Source organism: Staurois parvus, unplaced genomic scaffold, assembly GCF_062004578.1.
Source record: "Staurois parvus isolate SC_StPar_1 unplaced genomic scaffold, SC_StPar_1.0 ptg000111l, whole genome shotgun sequence".
Lineage (NCBI taxonomy): Eukaryota > Metazoa > Chordata > Amphibia > Anura > Ranidae > Staurois > Staurois parvus.
Window position 1 is genome coordinate 588,854 of NW_028317907.1, and position 22,753 is coordinate 611,606.

At 44.5% G+C, this 22,753-nt stretch overlaps 1 protein-coding gene across 2 annotated transcripts in view; it reads left to right on the forward strand.

Moving 5' to 3' along the window:
* LOC149467451 (G protein-coupled receptor 22-like) overlaps window positions 1-22,150 on the forward strand; it is a 278,911-nt gene extending 256,761 nt beyond the window's left edge. For both annotated transcript variants that reach the window (XM_089671648.1, XM_089671647.1), the window contains one exon: window positions 16,036-22,150. In XM_089671648.1, the coding sequence (XP_089527774.1) occupies window positions 16,086-17,375 (1,290 nt within the window). In that variant the 5' untranslated portion in view covers window positions 16,036-16,085 and the 3' untranslated portion in view covers window positions 17,376-22,150. The remainder of the gene's footprint in view (window positions 1-16,035) is intronic.
* The last annotated feature ends 603 nt before the right edge of the window (window positions 22,151-22,753 follow it).

Consider the following 22,753-nt stretch of genomic DNA (forward strand, 5'->3'; position numbering starts at 1 on the left):
CCTTCGAACCCGGCACTCAGCGGGATTTTGGTCAGACAGCTTTAGCTTTCACCCCTTTAATATAGTGGGAGCCGGCCCTTTAAGTGACGCTCAAGGCCGGTAGATCATGCCCCACTGGAGGACTGGTACTACCCTCTTATCCATGGACCTGTCTGCAGGAGAGCTTGTTCTGTTGAAAAGCAACAGGTTTATTGGCTGGATCACCAGGTGAAGTTAAAGGAAAAAAAGCCTAAAAAAATTATTGCAGCCATCACAACTGAGAATTGAAAGTCTTCTAGGCGATCGTCCTTCTTCATACACAGAGCTGATGTCTATCTGCATAAATAAATGACTGGATTGGCTGATGAGTGATGCTCGCTGTGTACAATATCACCAAAGAACACCACATGGTCCTTCAGATCTGGGTAGATGATCCCCAGTAGATGCTCCGGCCCCGGAGTCAGCAGAAAAAAATCAATTTTATTGAAATGAGTTCACTTTCTGTATGTGAGTCGGTTAACCCCGGGGTCACCGGTAAGATAATAATCTAGTGCAGATTTCAAAGCAGCTGTCCTTATAGTAAACCTCAGGGACGTCATCAGTACTGTGGTTTATGTTAGAGCTTTATACTTACAGAATACAGATTTACTGCTTGAGATTTCTTGCAAAATCTTCCTGTCCTAGCATGTATGTACAACAAAAACAGCTTTTCATAACCTTTTTACCATGGAGGAATCCTTCCAGTAATGTTAAAGTTTTGGGGAACTCCCAAAGAACAAGTCCTTGTCCTTAGCCACACAACATAGCTGGTTGGGATGGTCCCTTACATTGGTAGTCAGTGGGAAGAATGTCCCTTACTTTGGTGGTCAATTGGTAGAATGTTCCTTACATCATTGGCCAATGGGTAGAATGTTCCTTACTTTGGTGATCAATAGGTAGAATGTTCCTTACTTTGGTGGTCAATGGGTAGAATGTTCTTTACTTTGGTGGTCAATGGATAGAATGTTCCTTACTTTGGTGGTCAATGGGTAGAATGTTCCTTAAATCAGTGGTCAAAGGGAAGAATGTTCCTTACTTTGGTGATCAATAGGTAGAATGTTCCTTACTTTGGTGGTCAATTGGTAGAATGTTCCTTACATCAGTAATCAATGGGTAGAATGTTTTTACTTTGGTGATCGATGGGTAGAATGTTCCTTACAATGGGTAGAATGTTCCTTACTTTGGTGATCAATAGGTAGAATGTTCTTTACTTTGGTGGTCAATGGGTAGAATGTTCCTTACATTGGTGATCAATGGGTAGAATGTTCCTTACTTTGGTGATGAATAGGTAGCATGTTCCTTACTTTGGTGGTCAATGGGTAGAATGTTCCTTACATTGGTGGTCAATTGGTAGAATGTTCCTTACTTTGGTGATCAATACGTAGAATGTTCCTTACATTGGTGGTCAATTGGTAGAATGTTCCTTACATTGGTGATCAATAGGTAGAATGTTCCTTTCTTTGGTAGTCAATGGGTACAATGTTCCTTACTTTGGTGATCAATAGGTAGAATGTTCCTTACTTTGGTGATGAATAGGTAGAATGTTCCTTACATTGGTGGTCACTGGGTAGAATGTTCCTTACTTTGATGATCAATAGGTAGAATGTTCTTTACTTTGGTGATCAATGGGTAGAATGTTCCTTACTTTGGTGATCAATGGGTAGAATGTTCCTTACTTTGGTGATCAATAGGTTGAATGTTCCGTACTTTGGTGGTTAATGGGTAGAATGTTCCTTACATTGGTGGTCAATGGGTAGAATGTTCCTTACATTGGTGGTCAATTGGTAGAATGTTCCTTACATCAGTAGTCAATGGGTAGAATGTTCCTTACTTTGGTGATCAATAGGTAGAATCTTCCTTACGTTGGTGGTCAATGGGTAGAATATTCCTTACTTTGGTGATCAATAGGTAGAATGCTCCTTACTTTGGTGGTCAATGGGTAGAATGTTCCTTACATTGGTGATCAATGGGTAGAATGTTCCTTACATCGGTAGTCAATGGGTAGAATGTTCCTTGCATTGGTGGTCAGTGGAAAGGATTTCCCTTACATTAGTGGTCAGTGAACAGATTGTGCCTTACACCCTGGGCTCTCAGGATGTGAGTTGAATAATGCTGGCTGTCATTCAATCCAGAAAAGTTGTGACTCTGAATTGGTGAGTCTATGGGGGATGGTGCTGGAGAAGGGAATGAGTTTGGCTTTGTTTGGCCCGAGCAGTGCGTGTTAGCTGCGGTCATGTACACTGCTCTATGCACACTACACATCCCATAGTCTTTAGTCCATCTTGGGAGTGAGCAAGAGAGGGTGGCTACATTCCTACCTACAGTGGGATCACGGAGAATAAACGTAGCCACCCTCTAACAGGAAGTCAGATCACAGCAATAAATAAAGGGATTTGGAGCTTTGGAGGAGGCTGGGAGCAACAGAAGGAACATATCTGAGTTAAGAGCACTTACTTGAATAGAAAAATAATTGACCAGATGTTTGTGCCACTTTGAAGCCTCAGTCCTTTCTTGGAGTGAAATTCTTGTATACTGAGTTGTTGTATACCGAGTGGAGTGGAAGTCTTAGACAGGTACCCTTGGCATAGCTCTTAGAAGAGCATACAATGATGTGTTTCTCCATCTCCCCCCATCCACAGCACAATGAGGTGTAATGAAAAATCAGTCTCTCTATTAGAACTTCATCAGCGGTCATAGCTGCAATCCATCACTCTACTTATTGAGCTCGGTACTTCGCCCCTCTTACACCATACAAGAGCCCTTCGCTGTGCGCACTGTTCTCCTCCCTTCTCTGCAAAAAAAGAAAAAAAACTAACCTAAAGCTGAACGCCAGACAAACAACCATATACACAGATAAAATACATATAAGGAAGCTGCTTTACCTGTCAAAGGATTTGTATTTCTGTTCATCCAGTTCTGAGATTTATGCAGCTCCGCCACACAGCACAGCCCTGTTGGACAGGAGAGGAGCCCTGATTTTTCTTTGAAGTTCAGTGACACTTAAAGTGGTAGTAAAGTGTCAGTTTTGATTTTTAGCTACAGGTAAAGCCTATAATAAAGCTTACATGTAGGTAAAATGAATATCTCCTAAATGTTCCCCTTCTTGGATACACAGAATATAACATTTATAGGTAAAGTTGATCCAGGGAATATCTGATTGCCTCTCGGGGGATCAGAAAGGAATTTTTTTCCCTGCAGGAGCAAATTGGATCATGCTTTGCTGGGGTTTTTTGCCTTCCTCTGGATTGACTGTGGGTGTAGGATTATAACTTTGTTTTTATGGTTGAACTGAATGGACTTTTGTCTTTTTTCAGCCAGACTAACTATGTAACTATGTGTTTGCGCTGTCTAATGAGAGAATTCCATTGGATATTCACTGCAGGGCTGTGTATTGTGGTGTATCGACTGCTACATGGGCAGCATGGGGCATTACGGACGCAATGTGCAGCAAGTTCTGAAGGGGAGGCCAAGATATTTGGTTTAACTGGATGGACCTTTTTTCAGCCAGACTAACTATGTAACTATATGTTCACCGTTTAGGAGACATTCTAGGGAGCAGTAGCCGGTGACGTCACCGGCACATGCGCAATGAAGAAATGGCATGCCTGTGCCATTCCTTCAGAGCTCTGTGCCGCGGCCGAGACTCCCACACGCATGCGAGGGAGTGATGTCATCACAGCTCGCCCATTCAAGTGGCCACAGAGCGGGAAACCGGAAGGAAGATCGGGTGAAGATGGAAGCCTCTGTTGAAGTGACAGGGCACCGCTGGAGGGTATTGATAGGCGGCACTGATGAGCTGGCACTGATGATGCTGCACTGATAGGCGGCACTGCTGGGCACTGATGGGCAGCACTGATGGGTGGCTCTGCAGGGCAGCACTGATGGGTGGAAATGCTGGGCACAGGTAGGTGACACTGCTGGGCACAGGTGGGTGGCACTGATGGGTGCATGTGGGTGGCACTACTGGGCACAGGTGGGTGGCACTGATGGATGCAGGTGGGCAGCACTGATGGGTGCAGGTGGGCGGCACTGCTGGGCGGCACTGATGGGTGCAGGTGGATGGCACTGATGGGCACAGTTGGGTGGCACAGGTGGGCGGCACTGATGGGTGCAGGTGGATGGCACTGATGGGCACAGTTGGGTGGCACAGGTGGGCGGCACTGATGGGCACAGTTGGCTGGCACAGGTGGGTGGCACTGATGGATGCAGGTGGGTAGCACTGATGGGGGCAGGTGGGTGGCACTGCTGGGCACAGTTGGGTGGCACAGGTGGGCGGCACTGATGGGTGCAGGTGGATGGCACTGATGGGCACAGTTGAATGGCACAGGTGGGCGGCACTGATGGGTGCAGGTGGATGGCACTGATGGGCACAGTTGGCTGGCACAGGTGGGTGGCACTGATGGATGCAGGTGGGTAGCACTGATGGGTGCAGGTGGGTGGCACTGCTGGGCACAGTTGGGTGGCACAGGTGGGCGGCACTGATGGGTGCAGGTGGATGGCACTGATGGGCACAGTTGGGTGGCACAGGTGGGTAGCACTGATGGGTGCAGGTGGGCGGCATTGCTGGGCACAGTTGGGTGGCACAGGTGGGCGGCACTGATGGGTGCAGGTGGATGGCACTGATGGGCACAGTTGGGTGGCACAGGTGGGCGGCACTGCTGGGCACTGATGATTAGTGCCGATCACTTCTATGACAATTGCCGGTTATCGGCAGTACTTTCCTCATGCTGTGACAATGTAAGGAAAGTGCAGCTGATAACCAGCAACTGTATTTATGCGGTGATCTGCTGTGTCATTGGAAACAGCTGATCACGTGGTAAAAGACCACTGTGATTGGCTGTTTACCATATCACATGATCAGCTGTGTTCCCGTAGAACACAGAGATCACTGACAGCGCCGTGTGTGTGCTGCTGGGGGCACACAGGGGAAGTGTTCTGGAATGATGTCCATGGACGCCCTCTGTAGCCGTCTTTCGGCTATAGCCTGGTAGGGAAGAGGTTAAACTAGCCTCAGAACCTGTGTAACTAACATTTGTTCGGTTTTAAAGGGATAAGGAGGCCACCCCAGGCTTCATGCACTTTGGATATTTTTAATGCTTCTTTTGGGGATCTGCTTTTTTTTTTTTTTTCTTCCTCTAAACGTCCATACATGTTCTCCTATGTCCATGCACACAAAAAAGCCTATGAAAAAGGTACCAGGCGCATCTCATGGGGCCCCCTACTGACCCGGGCCCTCGGGCAGTGCCGAGTTTCCAAATGGTCAGTCCGCCCCTGCCTGCAATAAATATTAATTGCTGGATTTTTCGTAAACTATAAAAGATGAGTTGCCCCGAGTAAGTAGATACCCAACATGTTAAAGCATAAAATTGCGTACACCCATGAAATGGCGACAAACTTTGGTACCCTATGTTTTCCAACGCCTCTACAGGTCATCAGGTTAGAGATAACCATGAATAATGGGCCTGGAATTATTGTAAAAAAGTTCTCTATATGTTGACTTTTTTTGGTGACAGGTTCTCATTAAAGGGGGTCTCAATTTTTTTTTAAAAGAAACCTAACAGAGTGCATATCATGCTAAATCAGCTTCTTCCCCAGCCATGACACCAGAACCCTAGAGTGAAGTTTTACATGTTGCTTTCGGGTCATTAGAAGAAAGGGGAGATCAACAAACATACGTGTACTAATCTCCCTCCCTTGTACCAGGAGCACCCATCATGCCAGTATGCCGATACGGTTGTGCAGAGACTGGGAAACAAGGTGGGTGCCAGGGGCGGACTGACCATTTGGAAACTCGGGCACTGCCCGAGGGCCCGGGGTCAGTAGGGGGCCCCATGAGATGCCCCTGGTACCTTTTTCATAGGCTTTTTTGAGTTTGGGCAAGGACACAGGGGCCCCATGAGCCCCTATTGTCCGGGGGCCCCATGAGTTGTCAGTCCGCCCTGGTGGGTGAACGTGAGGGGAGGGGCACCACTAAAATCCCATTTATCTTTAACATATTATTTCACAAATAATTTTAACGTATGGCAATTATATTCAAATCTGCATCTTTCATTAACCCCTAGACGCCGAGCGCACACAAAGATGCATCCTCTCAGGTGTCTGGGCCTGGACGCAGAGCGACCGTATATTTGCGTACCATTTGAAAATACATATGTGCTGAGAGCACGCGCCCTGCGCACTCCCAGCACATATGTCCGTGACTCATGGAAAGGTCCCGATCTCCCCTTGCGATCGGGACCTTTTCCGATCATGCAACCGCCGTGACAGCGAATCACGGCGGTCACATGACCCTAAAACCCCGCTCCGCCTCCCGGCTTCTGAAAACTCTTAAAGGCCCGGGAGGCGCCGGCGCAAAAGGGTTAAGATAATATCTGGTGAACCTGCCATTAAGGTTCTTGTTCAGGAACTTCCTGTGGTTGGGTGACAACGCCCTGTTCCTAACGTCCATTGTGTTCCTGTGTTGTCACCCTGTCACATGCACTTCCAGTCTAGATTATAATGCTCATTGGGGCATTATGACCATCAGGAAGCCCTACCTGAGCAATGGCACAAAGCTGACACTAGAGCTAGAAACAGGGACTATCTGAAAGAGGCTGGAGGAGATCAGCAGCACTGGAGAGTAAAAACAGTGGGGTTGAGTTGCTAAAAGCAAATAGACTGTGCACTTTGCAAGTGCAGTTGCTCCAGTACTTCGTAAATGAGGTAAAGTTTCCCTTTGCCCAGAATACCCAATCACATGCAAGGAAAATGTTAAAAAAACAGCATGTTTTGCTTGCACATGATTGGATGATGGAAGTCAACAGAGCTTCTGCTCATTTATCAAGCTCTGGAGCAACTGCACTTGCAAAGTACAAAGTCTAATTGCTTTTAGTAAATCAACTCCAGTGTTTTTTACAATGAAAAATGGCAGTTGTTGATAATACACAGTGACTTAGCAAATTTGTTATCCAATTTGGGGTTAGATTTACTTAGATTTTTTTTGGCTCATGTGGCCCTTTAACAAAATGGCAGTTGTTGATAATACACAGTGCCTTAGCAAATTCGTTATCCAATTGGGGTTCGATTTACTTCGTTTTTTTTGGCTCATGTGGCCCTTTAACAAAATGGCAGTTGTTGATAATTCACAGTGCCTTAGCAAATTCGTTATCCAATTGGGGTTCGATTTACTTCGTTTTTTTTGGCTCATGTGGCCCTTTAACAAAATGGCAGTTGTTGATAATACACAGTGCCTTAGCAAATTCCTTATCCAATTGGGGTTCGATTTACTTCGTTTTTTTTGGCTCATGTGGCCCTTTAACAAAATGGCAGTTGTTGATAATACACAGTGCCTTAGCAAATTCGTTATCCAATTGGGGTTCGATTTACTTCGTTTTTTTTTGGCTCATGTGGCCCTTTAACAAAATGGCAGTTGTTGATAATACATAGTGCCTTAGCAAATTCGTTATCCAATTGGGGTTAGATTTACTTCGATTTTTTAGGGTTAATGTGGCCCTTTAACAAAATGGCAGTTGTTGATAATACATAGTGCCTTAGCAAATTCGTTATCCAATTGGGGTTAGATTTACTTCGATTTTTTGGGCTCATGTGGCCCTTTAACAAAATGGCAGTTGTTGATAATACACAGTGACTTAGCAAATTCGTTATCCAATTGGCGTTAGATTTACTTTGATTTTTTTGGCTCATGTGGCCCTTTAACACCCCTCATCCTTTCATCTCAGCTCCTCCTCATCAATATACATTGAGCGCTGTATCATCCCATCAGTCATACAGCGGGATGATTCACTGTGTGCCAGAGATTATTCCCATGTGAAATCCACTTTGTTTGTCTATTCATCCAGCATTGCCGCAGACTTCTCCATGCGAGGCATGCTCTGAATCCAAACCGGCTCCGGCTAATGAGGAAATCTAGCACCGGAGCACGCAGCACGCACCGCTGTGGGCTTTCTGCGCATTGTTCCCTTGCACGATACAGCAAAAGGCGCCCACTCTCTGCAGGCTCAGACTCCGGAGCCTTGGAGCACGCTTCAAAGTAACACCTAACATTCTATTATTGGATCTTCTCAATACAAGTTTATCATCCTGGCATAGGAGAATTCAAGGAGAAGCTCACTCGGATTCCCCAAATGGACCCCCTGGCCCCTCCTTCTGCCCCATATTGTCCCTTTCTTGGGTCTGGTGTACAGCATGGACTTGTGGACCTAGCATTAGATATACTTCTTTATATTACAAACATGCATACTAAAGAACTGTGTAAATGTAACACTTCCAGGTATTGATTACCTTTCGAGGAGATCCCAGAAGGATGGAGCTATCTTTGTTCAGGCATAATCCAGGGTCAGAAGCTACTTCCCGCCAGCACAGAGATGAATCAATCATGTAAATGCCTGGGCGGTTCTTCACAAATGTCTGATGCAGTCTTGTACAAAGTTATGTAGCACCCTCCTAGTGAGCTAGGGGGAGCTAGACCCCAATTGTTATCTAGGAAGGCTGAGTAGCAGCCTAGGTGTGATAGCTAGCAGGGGTCATACACTGGTCAGAGCTGAGAGGCTCGACAGACCAGCCCTCTGGAATTTCCTCTTGCTCTAGAACTTTGGAGAAAGATCTAGAAGCAGTGGTGTAACGGAACCGGACCCTGACTGCACTTCGGTACTTCTGTTATAATACCGCTTCCCCGTTCGAACACCATCCATGGACACCACCGCTGACCATACAAGACTAGACGACTCCAGTCTTGAAATAAATCAGGAAATAGACTACTTTATTTTAACACAGATACAAGATATATACATTCAGGGGAATAATTCCCCTCTCCCTCCATAATGACACAGGGCGGGGCAAACCACATCTAGCAACAAGAAACACATCAGCAGAAACCCCCCACCAAGCCAATACACAAACACATACATCCCATAATAGTTTGCTCCCAAGCAAGACACACAATAGAACAATGGGATACAACCACATGGCATTAAACAATGAACAACCTCCACCTATACATGTCTACACAATATTATGACATTTCACCCTGCACCCCTAACAGGCACAGGGTGACTTACACATAAGAGGGATATGGGGAGCTAAGACAGGGGTTTCCCCACCTCTCCAAAGTGAGCTGCGTTCCATGGGCCCCCCACCCAAAGTGACTCCCGTCACAAGTGGGTGGATCTGAGGAGTGGATGATCTGCACTTTTGAGGGAGCCTGGCCAATCCCCTACAAGAGGCTTGGCAAGGGGTCAGGACAACCCTTAAAAGTGAGTGAGCCTGCTCAGCTGCAGGAAAGTTCGGGTGGAAGGCGAAGAGAGAACATGAGGCTAAAGGCAGGAGCCTGGGAAGGGGACCAGATGGAGAGAGGAGCTCACCTACAGGCAGTGGAGCTGGGAAGGACAAAAACTCAGACCTCCAGCCCCCAGAGCGAGGAACATCTGTGCAGCAGGGAAGGAGCGGCCCAGCTTGAAGGCCTGGTAGCAGCCACCAACCCACCAGCAGCTCAGGAGAACGACTGAGTGAGTAACCCGACATTCCCTGGGCCAGATAGGGGAAGGAGCACACTAGTGGGAAATCAGATTCGCCATATACTGGGGCTGTCTAATTTCTTAAAACTACAGGCATCGGATCCCCTGCTCAGGGATACCTCCAGACAGCTGGTAAACAAGAGGAGTTTATCTGGGGTCTGGGGTGGTACTACAGGAGATACTGGCTAGCTCTCCAAAAGAGACTGTGTTGCACTAGAGACTTGTAAACAGTTCCAGTAAGTTGTCTTCAGTTCATCAGTTCTATTGGGCATCCCATATACCCCTTACCCCATCCAAGTTGTACTCCCCCTAATAAAACATCAAAAAACAAGCTCAAGGACTGATCACTGACTGCTGGATGCAAGTCTGTGGAAAATGCATGTTGCCTGGCTGTGCAGGGCTATAGGGGGACCCAAATCTATTACAACTCCTAAGGGGGTAGTGCTATAGTCACAATGCTGCAGTCTCTGAAGACTGGGACAATGCCTCCTTTTGTATGCAGCAGACTGATAATATCATCTGGACACAGTCACTTGACTGAATTTCATGGATTTTTTTGATGGTAGAAGTTAAAGTGGATGAAGAGCCTAAGTTTAACTACTCTTAAAATGTTCCCTCTCCCCTCCTACCTATCCTGCCAAACCGGTATAAAAAAGATCTTTCTATATTTAACCTGATTCTTCAAGTAAATCTGCAGCTCTGGCTCAGAGAGCGCTTGATAATAGCTGGGAATCCCAGGAGCCGTGGTGTTGGCTCCTATGGCCCAGCCTTTGCTGGTGCTCTCTCCTCTCCCCTGCAGCAGCTGAGCCCTGAGGCTGGAGCTGTGGGATTACATTACTGAACAGGAGTGGATTAAAAATAGGTAAATGCACAGATTTTTTTTTATACAAGTTAGGTAGGATAGGTAGAAGAAAGGAGGAAGACCTTTTTTAGGAATTATTAGAATTTTCTTCCACTTTAAAGCTGAACTCTAGGAATTATATTTTTTGCATACCAAAACTGGCTCAGTGTTAGTATGCACATGTGATATTAGGAAGACCAATGGAGAAGATGACATTACTAAAGCAGTCTGAGATACATATAGTGAACGCCTGAGAACTTTCAGGTTCTGTGCAAGCAGCTTCCCCTATGCACTCTGAACACAGATGGTTGTTCACTCAGCCTTGTCGCCATTCAGAGAATGACTTTTATTTTATTCAATGAGTACAAGCCATTCTGTGATTGGACAAGAGATAACGGTGCAGTGAAGTCACATTCTCCATATCATCCAATCAAAGAATGCCTTGTATTTTTTTTTTTTATGAATACAAGGCATTCTCTGATTGGATGATGTGGAGAGGAGGTGTGGTGATGTCACAACCTCCACATCAGAGAACACCTTGTATTCATTGAAAAAAATACAAGGAATTCTACAAATGGTGTAGGTGAGGAGCAAACCTATTCCTGTTCCCAGGGTGCAGATGGGAAGCTGCTTACACAGAACCTGGTTTTCACTGTATATAACCCCAGCAACTACAATAATTTTCAGCTTCCCCAGTGTTCCTTCAAGGATTCTTACATTCAGCATTAAAAAGGTAAGCTCATTGTTTCATGAAACATGAAAAGGTTAACAAGCTGCAAATATCTTGGCCACCTTTCCGGAACTTGCTGCACATAGCGCCCGTAATGGCCCATGCTGCCCATGTAGCAGTCGATACACCACAATACACAGCCCTGCAGTGAGTATCCAATGGCATGCTCTCATTAGACAGCGCAAACACATACAGTTGTGTCCAAAATTATTCAACCCCCAATGCTGTAAAGGGGTTTAGGGACTATAGTGTACATTTGGAATTGTATTCAGAATCAAATCCTACAAGGACGTTGTAACTACCCAAATGCAACTAAAATGACATCAATTGTTTATGTAATACAGTAGTAAATGGTTCTTATGTGGTTTCTTCATTGCCACAATTATTCAACCCCTTAAAGACTACCACTCTGAAGAACAGAGGTTCATACAGGTGCTTTCCATCAGGTATTGAAAACACCTGTGGATGTCACCGAGCAGCAATCAAGCATAATAAGCACCAATTAGGCAGCTTTAAAATGACTGTGATACTCAGCTCCTTCTAGACATTTACTGGTGTGGTTACAAACATGGTGAAGGCAAGAGAATGGTCCAGGAAGACAAGAGAAGAGGTGATTTCTCTTCACAGGAAGGGCAATGGCTATAAGAAGATTGCAAAGATGTTAAACATACCAAGAGACACCTTAGGAAGCATCATTCGCAAATTCAAGGCAAAGGGCACTGTTGAAACGCTACCTGGTCGTGGCAGAAAGAAGATGCTGACTTCGACTGCTGTGCGCTACCTGAAGCGTAGAGTGGAGAGAAGTCCCCGTGTGACTGCTGAGGAACTGAGAAAAGATTTGTCAGATGTGGGTACAGAAGTTTCAGCCCAGACAATAAGACGCACACTGCGTAATGAAGGCCTCCGTGCCAGAACTCCCAGGCGTACCCCCTTGCTGTCTCCAAAGAATAAGAAGAGTCGACTGCAGTATGCCAAAAGCCATGTGGACAAACCACAAAAGTTGTGGGATAGTGTTCTGTGGACTGATGAAACAAAATTAGAACTGTTTGGGCCCATGGATCAACGCTATGTTTGGAGGAGGAAGAACAAGGCCTATGATGAAAAGAACACCTTGCCTACTGTGAAGCATGGTGGAGGGTCAATCATGCTTTGGGGCTGTTTTGCTTCTGCAGGTACAGGGAAGCTTCAGCGTGTGCAAGGTACCATGAATTCTCTTCAGTACCAGGAGATATTGGATGGAAACGTGATGCAGTCCGTCACACACCTGAGGCTTGGGAGACGTTGGACCTTTCAACAGGACAATGATCCCAAGCATACCTCCAAGTCCACTAGAGCATGGTTGCAGAGGAAAGGCTGGAACATTTTGGAGTGGCCATCGCAGTCACCAGACTTAAATCCGATTGAGAACCTCTGGTGGGACTTAAAGAAAGCAGTTGCAGTGCGCAAGCCTAAGAATGTGACTGAACTGGAGGCCTTTGCCCATAAAGAATGGGCGAAGATACCCGTAGATCGCTGCAAGACACTTGTGTCAAGCTATGCTTCACGTTTAAAAGCTGTTATAACTGTAAAAGGATGCTGTACTAAGTACTAAGATTGAATGTCACTTGGGGGTTGAATAAAACTGATAATGCTGTGAGCACAGAAAAGACATTTGTGGTTATTTCATTATAACTGTTATGTTATATTTGTCTGACCTACAAGTGCCTCTTTAATGTAAATGTAAGCAAGATGACTGAATGATCAAAAGCAATGTCAAACTGGCCAAAACACTCAATTTCAGTGGGGGTTGAATAATTTTGGACACAACTGTAGTTAGTCTGGCTGAAAAAAGACAAAAGTCCATCCAGTTCAACCATAAAAAAAAAAGTTATAATCCTATACCCACAGTTGATCCAGAGGAAGGCAAAAAAAACCCAGCAAAGCATGATCCAATTTGCTCCTGCAGGGAAAAAAATCCTTCCTGATCCCCCAAGAGGCAATCGGATATTCCCTGGACTGTGCTGACCAATGAGTTCACCTGTTCGTGAAAGAAATATACCATCTCACTGTGTATCAAATGGAATTATTTTGGTTTTAAAGTGAACCTGCAAACACAACAGACAGAGTACATGTATATCAAAGAGGAAAGGAAACATTACAAAACATCCAACAAGTTTCTTTAGCGATTGAGAAGCCTTCCTGCTTCTTCTGATTGCTATATATGAGGGGTGGTGATGTCAAATGCAGGACTTTTAATTTTCCAGGCATAAAACTGGATGCTAGCGTGGCGGTACTACACACAGTAGTAACTGGCAAGTGTGTCATATTACTGATAGGTAGCGCACATGTTGCGTCATGGGCCAGTCCAGAGATCGTTAATAATGGCAGACAACAGTGTTAGTGCGTGCGTGGAACAGCGTGTGGTGATGAAGTTTCTTGTGAACAAAGGCGTAAAACCCGCGGATGTCTACAGAAGACTTCAAGCTCAGTACGGTGATGAGACGTCAAGCCGCAGTGAGACATGTGAATGGTGTAAACGTTTCAAAGATGGCCGTACGTCTGTCAGTGGCGATCTCCGACGTGGTGGTTTCCAACTCACAGCAGTCATTCCTGTGAACATTCAGCGCATGGAACGCCTGATCCTGGATAATCGATGCATAACCTGACCTTGTGAAATTGCACAAGAGACGAATCTTTCTGTGGGAACAATGAACACAATGATGACAAAGTGAAGCAGGCTGTCCTAGGATGGAGAGATCTTTCTATGCCGAAGCTTTCTAGGCATTAGTTAAACACTGGGATGAGTGTATAAATGTAGCAGGGGAGTATGTTGAAAAATAAATGCAGTTTCCACTCCTTTGTTCTTTTATTATATAAACTTAAAAGTCCCAGTTTGACTTGAATGCCCCTCGTAATTTGAATCATTTCAAGTGATGGAGGGACAGAACAGTCATTCAAAATGGCAAGCTGTGGATAACTAGAATAGGTGCATCAGTCCTCCATTACTTACTGCTGTCAGTTTTTGCCATGGCAGCATGAAATCTGCATGAAAACTACCTCTTGCAATTTAAAACTGAAACTGAACCGAAGCCAAGACTATGGACATTCAACACTTTACACTTTCTTAACAAGCAGTAAATGAGCTTTATAACAAACTACTGACCACTCTAGCTGCTTTTAATGTGAAGTTATTCTTTCTCAAAGATCCTCAAATATCACAACAAAGTCTCTAGACTTGGGTTCAAGTTGTGTTTTAACAGTTAAGAACAGACATTCATAATTAGGGTTCCTCTGGAGGTTGCTAGAGGTTCATTGTCAGTGGTAGATCGGGCATAACAAGCCACTCACCTTTCTAGTTGCTTATAATGTGAAGTTATTCATTCTCAAACATCCTCAAATATCACAACAAAGTTTCTAGATTTCCATCTGGTTTCTAACAGTTTAGAATGGCCATTCACAACCTGGATTCCTCAGGAGGTTGCTAGAGCTTCCTTGCCAATGATAGATTGACTGTGTAATGCTGCCTGTATAGTTCCCAGGGACCAACGTCACTTGGCAGAGCCACCACCATGGTAAAAGTTATATCTTTTAGCTCACTCCAAGGGTATTCTCCCACTGACCACTAATGTAAGGGACCCCCCCTCACTGAACATCAATATAAGAAGTCATTTCTCCATTGATCACCACTAATGTAGTGGAGTGTGTCTGTTTAAAGTACTTTTACTGCTTGTTCAGAATATGTAGAAACTTTAATGTCCATGATCAGGGAACTTCATTGCTGTTCTCTTCAGCATAGTTTCTCCATTTGGAGCTTTTAAATGGCTTAAACTCTGTCCTGCCTCCATTTGATAGCACTGGGCCAGTGACCCATGCCATGGAGTAAGTCACAATGTCTTGTCTACCTAGTAGTTCCTTGGCAGAATAGTCAACCTCATCTGGACTTACTTTTTCATTGATCACCAGTCCTGCGCCATAGAAGCTATGGTTTCCATACCTTCCACTGGTGGTGGCCAGCCAGTCTTATATAGTTGTATGCTGATCAGAATAACTGGATCTGTGACAACTTCCCACACAGGGTGCTATCTCTGCCCCATTCAGGGCTTGAGATTCTCCATCCAAAAGCTAAATGCAAACAAAGGGGGTGAAGATACTGGCAATATCATTACTCAAATACAGGTGCATAGACTGTATGCCTGCTGCTACCTGAGTGTGCTTGACCATGGGGTCCAAAAGGGATGATCTGCATGTCTTCCACTATCCTAAAATTAAGAAATTAAACCTTTGCATATTTTGGGTTTCAGCGATAAACCCACCTGAATAACATTAGCAACACTTTTCTTGCACTTTTCTAAATCTATCTGATCCTAATTCAGTCAAGCATTTGCAGCGGTTTTGTAACATTTTGGTGGCAGTATGGATACCCTGAGCTCAGTGCTGACCTCTGACAGATTAACATACCTGTTTCTGACAGGTATCTGGCCCAAACACTGACTATTTCAGTATGGATGCCAGAGGGAATTCTCAGACACCCCTTATGAATTCCCTCCCTATCAGTTTTTAAATGCCTCCAGTGTGGTTTGCAATGGTTTAGTGGAGAATTCTTGGTTCCGTTATTAGGTTCACCTCACCATAACCTGGCAATGGTTTTGCAATATAAAAACAATGATTTGTATTTAATATTCTACTAACAAGATATATCTCAGCTACCATCTTTTGTTTGACTGCCATACATCTTTAATTAAGGTATATTGGTTTAAAGAAGGTGTTTATGAACAATCGGTTTTGTGCAACAGACAGCTATGAATAAGACTGTGGCTTGATATTACGAGAGCTCAAGGGTAGTAAAGTCTGGAAAGGATAAAAGAAAACAGATTATGGGTATAGTGATGAAAACGTTTGTAATGATGTAATTTAATAATATACTGATTGGTTTACCTTTTTTATTTACCTTACAGGAGGATGAATTGAAGAAATTCCTCATTCCAAGGACTATGCAGAGGACAGAATGGTGTCAGCCAAGGAGACAGATATGTACGACGCCATCTTGGAAACTAACGATGGATCTAGTTCTGATGCCGGCTGGTACTTTCCGTACTCGCTGGGCTTCCAGGTGTCCCTCACCAGCTTCCTCATGTTGGAGATTGTATTGGGTTTTAGCAGCAACTTGACAGTCCTGGTGCTTTACTGCATGCAGTCCAACCTTGTGGATTCAGTCAGCAACATGGTGACCATGAACCTTCATGTCTTGGACATCATCATCTGTGTGATCTGTGTCCCACTGACAATAGTCATTATTTTGATTCCTCTAGAGCAGAACATAGCTCTGGTTTGCTGCTTCCATGAGGCCTGTGTTACCTTCAGTAGCATTGCAACAGCCATTAATGTCCTGGTCATCAGTCTGGACAGGTACGATATCTCTGTGAGACCGGCTAATCGGGTTCTCACCCCCAGCAGGATGGTGCTACTCCTGTCCTGTGTCTGGTTTGTCTCCCTTATGGTCTTCTTCATTCCTTTCTTTGAGGTGGAATTTTTTGGTGACCCAGATCACATTGCTACCTGGCAGAACCGGACTTTGCTCTGCGTAAGTGTCAATGAGTATCACACAGGGGTGGGTATGTACTACCACCTTGTCATCCAGATACCCATCTTCTTTGCAGCAGTGGCTGTTATGCTGGTCACCTATTCCAAAATCCTTCAGGCCCTCAACATTAGGATCGGAAACCATTTTAAGAGGAGCCAACGTCGGAAAACCAAGAAGAGGAAGAAAAGGAAATCTTCAGACCAAAGTAACATGGCGGAAACCAAGAGACTGGCTCCTCCTGTTATCAAGAACCCGCCAATGAGGGTACAGGCTTCTGTGTCTGTCATCATCGCCTTAAGGCGCGCAGTGAAACGCCACCGAGATCGCAGAGAACGCCAGAAACGTGTCTTTAGGATGTCTCTCATTATCATCACCACCTTTCTGCTCTGCTGGGCCCCCATATCTATTGTGAACCTACTTATCCTCTGTCTGGGGCCCAGTGATTTCATGGTAAAACTTCGAATCTGCTTTATCACCATGGCCTACGGCACAACCATTTTCCACCCTCTGTTGTATGCCTTCACTCGGCAAAAATTCCGCAATGTCTTGAAAAATAAGATGAAGAAGAGAGTGGTTTCAGTGTTGCAAGTAGACCCCGCTCCTGGGGGGACGGTTATACATAATTCTTGGATAGAGCCCAAAAAGGGGAGGAAAGCCAAGCTGGAGTGTAGCGATGGGACTGACCGATGTCTTACAGATGCCGTAAAGGAATGATTTTATCCGTTTCAAAGCTGGTGTTACAAAGACTCTTATGACAGAGGGGTTAATGGCGGATATAAGTGCACAATTTTTTTTTCAACTTTCAATCTTTATACAAACGAGGAGCATTATATGATATCGGTTGTAGATAAAAACTATAGCCTAGCTCCATTTTTAAAGCACTGCCGTGTTACCTCTGTGGCTTGGCTCGCCACAAGTCCATTCAACCCATCCGATGTAGGATGGATAATCCAGGTGATCCATACCCCGTATGCAGGGGAAGTTGCAGTGAGTTTCAAGTCATCGCTGAGTTGATTGTCAAAACTTGGCAAATTGAGAATCTAGAAGTTTTTATAGTGAGTAGAACCGCATGCCTTGATGTGTCAAGAATCATCGTAGGACAGCAATTCGTTCTTTCAAGTCAATAAAAATGGACACACATCAAAGAAACAGGACCATCTAAAAGAACCTGTATTTTTTTACGGATAATATATTTGATTTTAACATCACTGCAGCCAAGAACTGTAAATTTAGGACTGTAAAAAAAATATATCAACAATATTTGTTTTATAGTTTAAAAAAGAATATATATATAGAGTGTGGTGTCTAAATATTCAGTCCAGCTATAGAAGGCTTACGCCTCTCTAGGGACACTTTAGTAAATGTGCGTTAGTTTGCACATATTTTAAATCCACTACAGATAGTCAATGTATTCTTCCATTTTTCTTAAAAAACATTAGAAAGAAACAAAAATATTAAATGTAGCCTTTCATTTTCTTGAGGCATTCAAACTAGAGCCATTGGCTATTTGCACCAGGTTTTCTGCAATACGCAAAAGGGTGCACTTCTGACATTGTGAATGGTACACTGTCTGTTTCATCCATGTGGTACATCTGTAGAAGATAGTCAGCTCATTAAAGCACAATAGGATGTATGTGTCGGCAATATAATGACAATGTCGGTGCAAAACATAAAGCAATGCAAGGGAACTTCGGCAACAGTCGAGAGAGGCTGAGGAATCCAATCCCTTCACAGCTTAACATGTGACCAGGTCCCATGAAAGCCATTTTGTGCACCATGCAGGATACCAATTCACTAACAGGAACATGGCTGGAAAAGGGCACATCTTAGAAGGCATTGCTTTTGTGAAAAGTGGTAAACACAACGAGTAGGGGCAGAGGAATTGTTAAATAGAATGTAAAATGAAGCTTCACTTGAGTGAAAGGTGGAAGGGTCAAATACAGTGAGGCATCCCTTGACTGAAGGGTGGACAAAGGCAAATTTAGAGAGGCATCCCTTGACTGAACTGTGCAACAGGGTACATATAGTGACTCAACCTTTGCGTGGAAGGTGGAAAGGCTACATACAGAGTGGCATCCTTTGACTGAAAGGTGGGCAAAGGCACATTTAGAGAAGTGTCCTTGACTAAAAGGAGGACAAAGGCATATTTAGAGAGGCATCCCTTGACTGAACTGCAACAGGGCACATATAGTGACTCAACTTCTGAGTGGAAGGTGGAAAGGCTACATACAGAGAGGCATCCCTTGACTGAAAGGTGGACAAAGGCACATTTAGAGAAGTGTCCTTGACTGAAAGGAGGACAATGCATATTTAGAGGTGTCCTTGACTAAAAGGTGGACAAAGGCAAATTTAGAGAAGTGTCCTTGACTGAAAGATGGACAAAGGCAAATTTAGAGAAGTGTCCTTGACTGAAATATGGACAAAGGCACATTTAGAGAGGCGTCCTTGACTGAAAGATGGACAAAGGCACATTTAGAGAGGCGTCCTTGACTGAAAGATGGACAAAGGCACATTTAGAGAGGCGTCCTTGACTGAAAGATGGACAAAGGCACATTTAGAGAGGCGTCCTTGACTGAAAGATGGACAAGGGCACATTTAGAGAGGCAAACCTTGAATGAACTGTGGAACCAGAGGCATTGGTTAATAGAATAAAGCTTCACTTAAGTAAAGGGTGTAAAAGGGTACATATAGAAAGGAAAAGGTGGAAAGAACACATATGAACAAACATCCCTTGACTGAAGAGTGGACAAGGGCACATCTAGAGAAGCATCCCATGAGTCAGTTGTGGAAAAGGACACATATCCAGATGCATTGTTAAATTGAATGTAAAGTAAGTGAAGTGAAGTGAGGAAAGAGCACTTCACTTGAGTGAAGGGAGGAAAGGGCACATATAGTGAGGCAACTCTTGAGTGAAAGGTGGAAAGGCCAAATACAGAAAGGCATCCCTTGACTGATAGGCAGACAAGGGAACATTTAGACAGGCAGCCCTTGAGTCAAATGTGGAACAGGGTACGTATCCAAAGGCAAACTTAAATAGGATGTGAAGTGAAGGGTAAAGTGTGGAAAAGGGCACATATAGCAGGGCAACCCTTAGGTGAAAGGTGGAAAGGCCACATATGGAGAGACATCCCATGACTGAAGGGTGGACAAGGGCACATATAGAGAGGCATCCTTTGAGTGAGGTCCTGAACCAGGCACATTCCCAGAAACATTGTTTAATATAATGTAAAGTGAAGCTTCACTTAAATGGAATTTGGAAAAGGATGCATGCACCTTTAGGTGAAAGGTGGAATGGTCACATACAAAAAGACATCCCTAGACTAAAGGGTGAACATGGCCCATATATAGAAAGGCATCCCTCGATTGCAGGGTAAACAACAGCACATATCGAGAGGCATCCCTTGAGTAACATCTGGAACAGGGCACATATCCAGAAGCCTTATTTAATGGAATGTAAAGTAAAACTTGAATGGATGGAAAAGGGCACATATAGTAAGGCAACCCTTGGGTGAAAGGTCACATACAGCAAGACATTCCTTGACTGAAGAGTGGACAAGGGCACATTTAGAGAGGGATCCACTGAATCAAGTCTGGAACAGGGCATACTGTATATCCAGAGACCTTGTGGAAAGGGGCACATATAGTAAGGCAACCCTTGAGTAAAAGGTGGAAAGGCCACATTAGAGAGGCTTCCCTTGACTAATAGGGGGACAAGGGCACATATAGTGAGTCATCCCTTGATTAATGAGTGGACAAGGGCACATACAGAGAGGCATCCCTTGACTGAAGGGTGCACAAGGTCGTATATAGAGAGGCATCCCTTGGCTGAAGTGTGGACAAGGGTACTTATAGCGAAGCATCCCATGACTGAAGGGTGGACAAGGTCGCATATAGAGAGGCATCTCTTGACTGGTGTGGACAAGGGTACATATAGAGAAGCATCCCTTGACTGAAGGGTGGACAAGTGCACATATAGAGAGGCATCTCTCGACTGAAGGGTGGACAAGGGCACATATAGGGAGACATCTCTCGACTGAAGGGTGGACAAGGGCACATATAGAGAGTCATCCCTTGACTGAATAGTGGATAAGGGCCCATATAAAAAGGCATTCCTTGACTGATGGTTGGAAAAGGTCACATATAGAGAGACATCCCTTAACTAAAGGGTGGACAAGGGCACAAATAGAGAGACATCCTTTGAGTCAAGTCTGGAACAGGGCATGTATCCAAAGGCATCGTTTAACAGAATGTAAAATTAAGTTTTGCTTGAGTGAAAGATGGAAAAAGGAGAATACAATGAGGCAACCCTTGGATGAAAGGGTCACATACAGAAAGACATCCCTTGACTGAAGGGTGTACAAGGGCACATTGAAAGAGAAATTCCTTGAGTGAAGTATGAAAAAGGTCACGTGCCTAGAGGCATCTTTTAATAGACAGGTGCTTCCCACTATGTGCCCTTTTCTACTTATCATGGTAGTACGACATGCCAAGCACGTATAGGGAGCCATCTGAGGCAGTAAAGATGAAAAAATCATGTTCAAGAAGGCGTCCCTGTTGTGAAATATGGGAAAAGACCTGCATATTGAGGCATCACTTGAGTGAAGGGTGGAAAGGGGCACATACAGGAAGGCAACCGTTGACCAAAGAGTGAACAAAGGCACAAACAAAGTCATACATTAAGCCAAGTGTGGGGAAAGGGTACACACAGGAGCAGCATTTGATTGGTGGCTGCTTCCCTATATGTGCCCTTTTCTACTTATCATGGTAGTAAGACATGCCAAGCACATACAGGGAGCCATCTGAGGCAGTAAAGATGCAAAAAGCATGTTCAAGAAGGCGTCCCTGTTGTGAAATATGGGAAAAGCCCTGCATATTGAGGCATCACTTGAGTGAAGGGTGGAAAGGGGCACATACTGGAAGGCAACCGTTGACCAAAGAGTGAACAAAGGCACATACAAAGTCATACATTAAGCCAAGTGTAGGGAACGGGTACACACAGGAGCAGCATTTGATTGGTGGCTGCTTCCCTATATGTGGCCTTTTCTATCAATTAATGTCAGAAAAATCAGTAATTTTGTTTCCAGTGTGGACTGTCCCTTTAAGTGAGGAAAGAGATTTTGTCAGTCTACAGCACGGGTGTCAAACTGGTGGCCCTCCAGATGTTGCCAAACTACAATTCCCATGAGGCATTGCAAGATTGACAGTTACAAGCATGACTCCCAAAGGCAGAGGCATGATGGGACTTGTAGTTTCACAAAACAGCTGGAGGACCACCAGTTTGACACCCCTGGTCTAGAGTGGTGAGGTGAAGGAACGGTGATGTACAATTGATTTGCACATTGCTCCCTGCTTTATTAATAAGCCATAACAACCAATCCAAATGTATTTCTTTGTGGCAATGCTTATAAAACACGATTTCAGTTAGTTGTTGATTTTGCCCATTGGTGATCTCCGTATAAAATAAACAAGCATCAAGTAGCCTAAAACTATTCATCAGTCCTCATGATATTATTCATAAAACCTCTCAACAAAGCGATTGGTTCTTAGGGAACCCCTAAACTACGAATGTGTGTGCTGTAGATTGTAGCACCCAATTGACTTATAGTATCCCATGCACTTCGAGCAGCTTATAGGCTTCTGTAGGTTATTGTACACCCTTGCTCTTTCTACCACTTAGTAAAGTGGACCTGTCAAAAAAACCATGATTGGCTCCGATTATTAAATGGTTATCGATGCTACAAACCTGTACAGGATAACAGAATAAACTCTCCAGCGCTCCAGGGATCAAATGCCACAGGAAAGCCAAGGGAACCAGGACCAAAATTCGCCTATGGAGAGCCTTTCAAAGATGCTGTCCTCCTCAGAAAGGGAAATCAACAACTGAAAAAAAGAGCAAATAGGAGGCGCACACCCCTTGTGCATTATCCAAGGTTTATTATAATGTACAGTGGCTAAATGGTTAGCACTTCCACCTGGCAGTACTATGGTTGTTGGTTTGAATCCCAACCACGGCACCACCTGCCTGGAGTTTGCATGCTCTCCCTGTGCCTGTGTGGGTTTCCTCCGGGTACTCTGGTTTCCTCCCACACTCC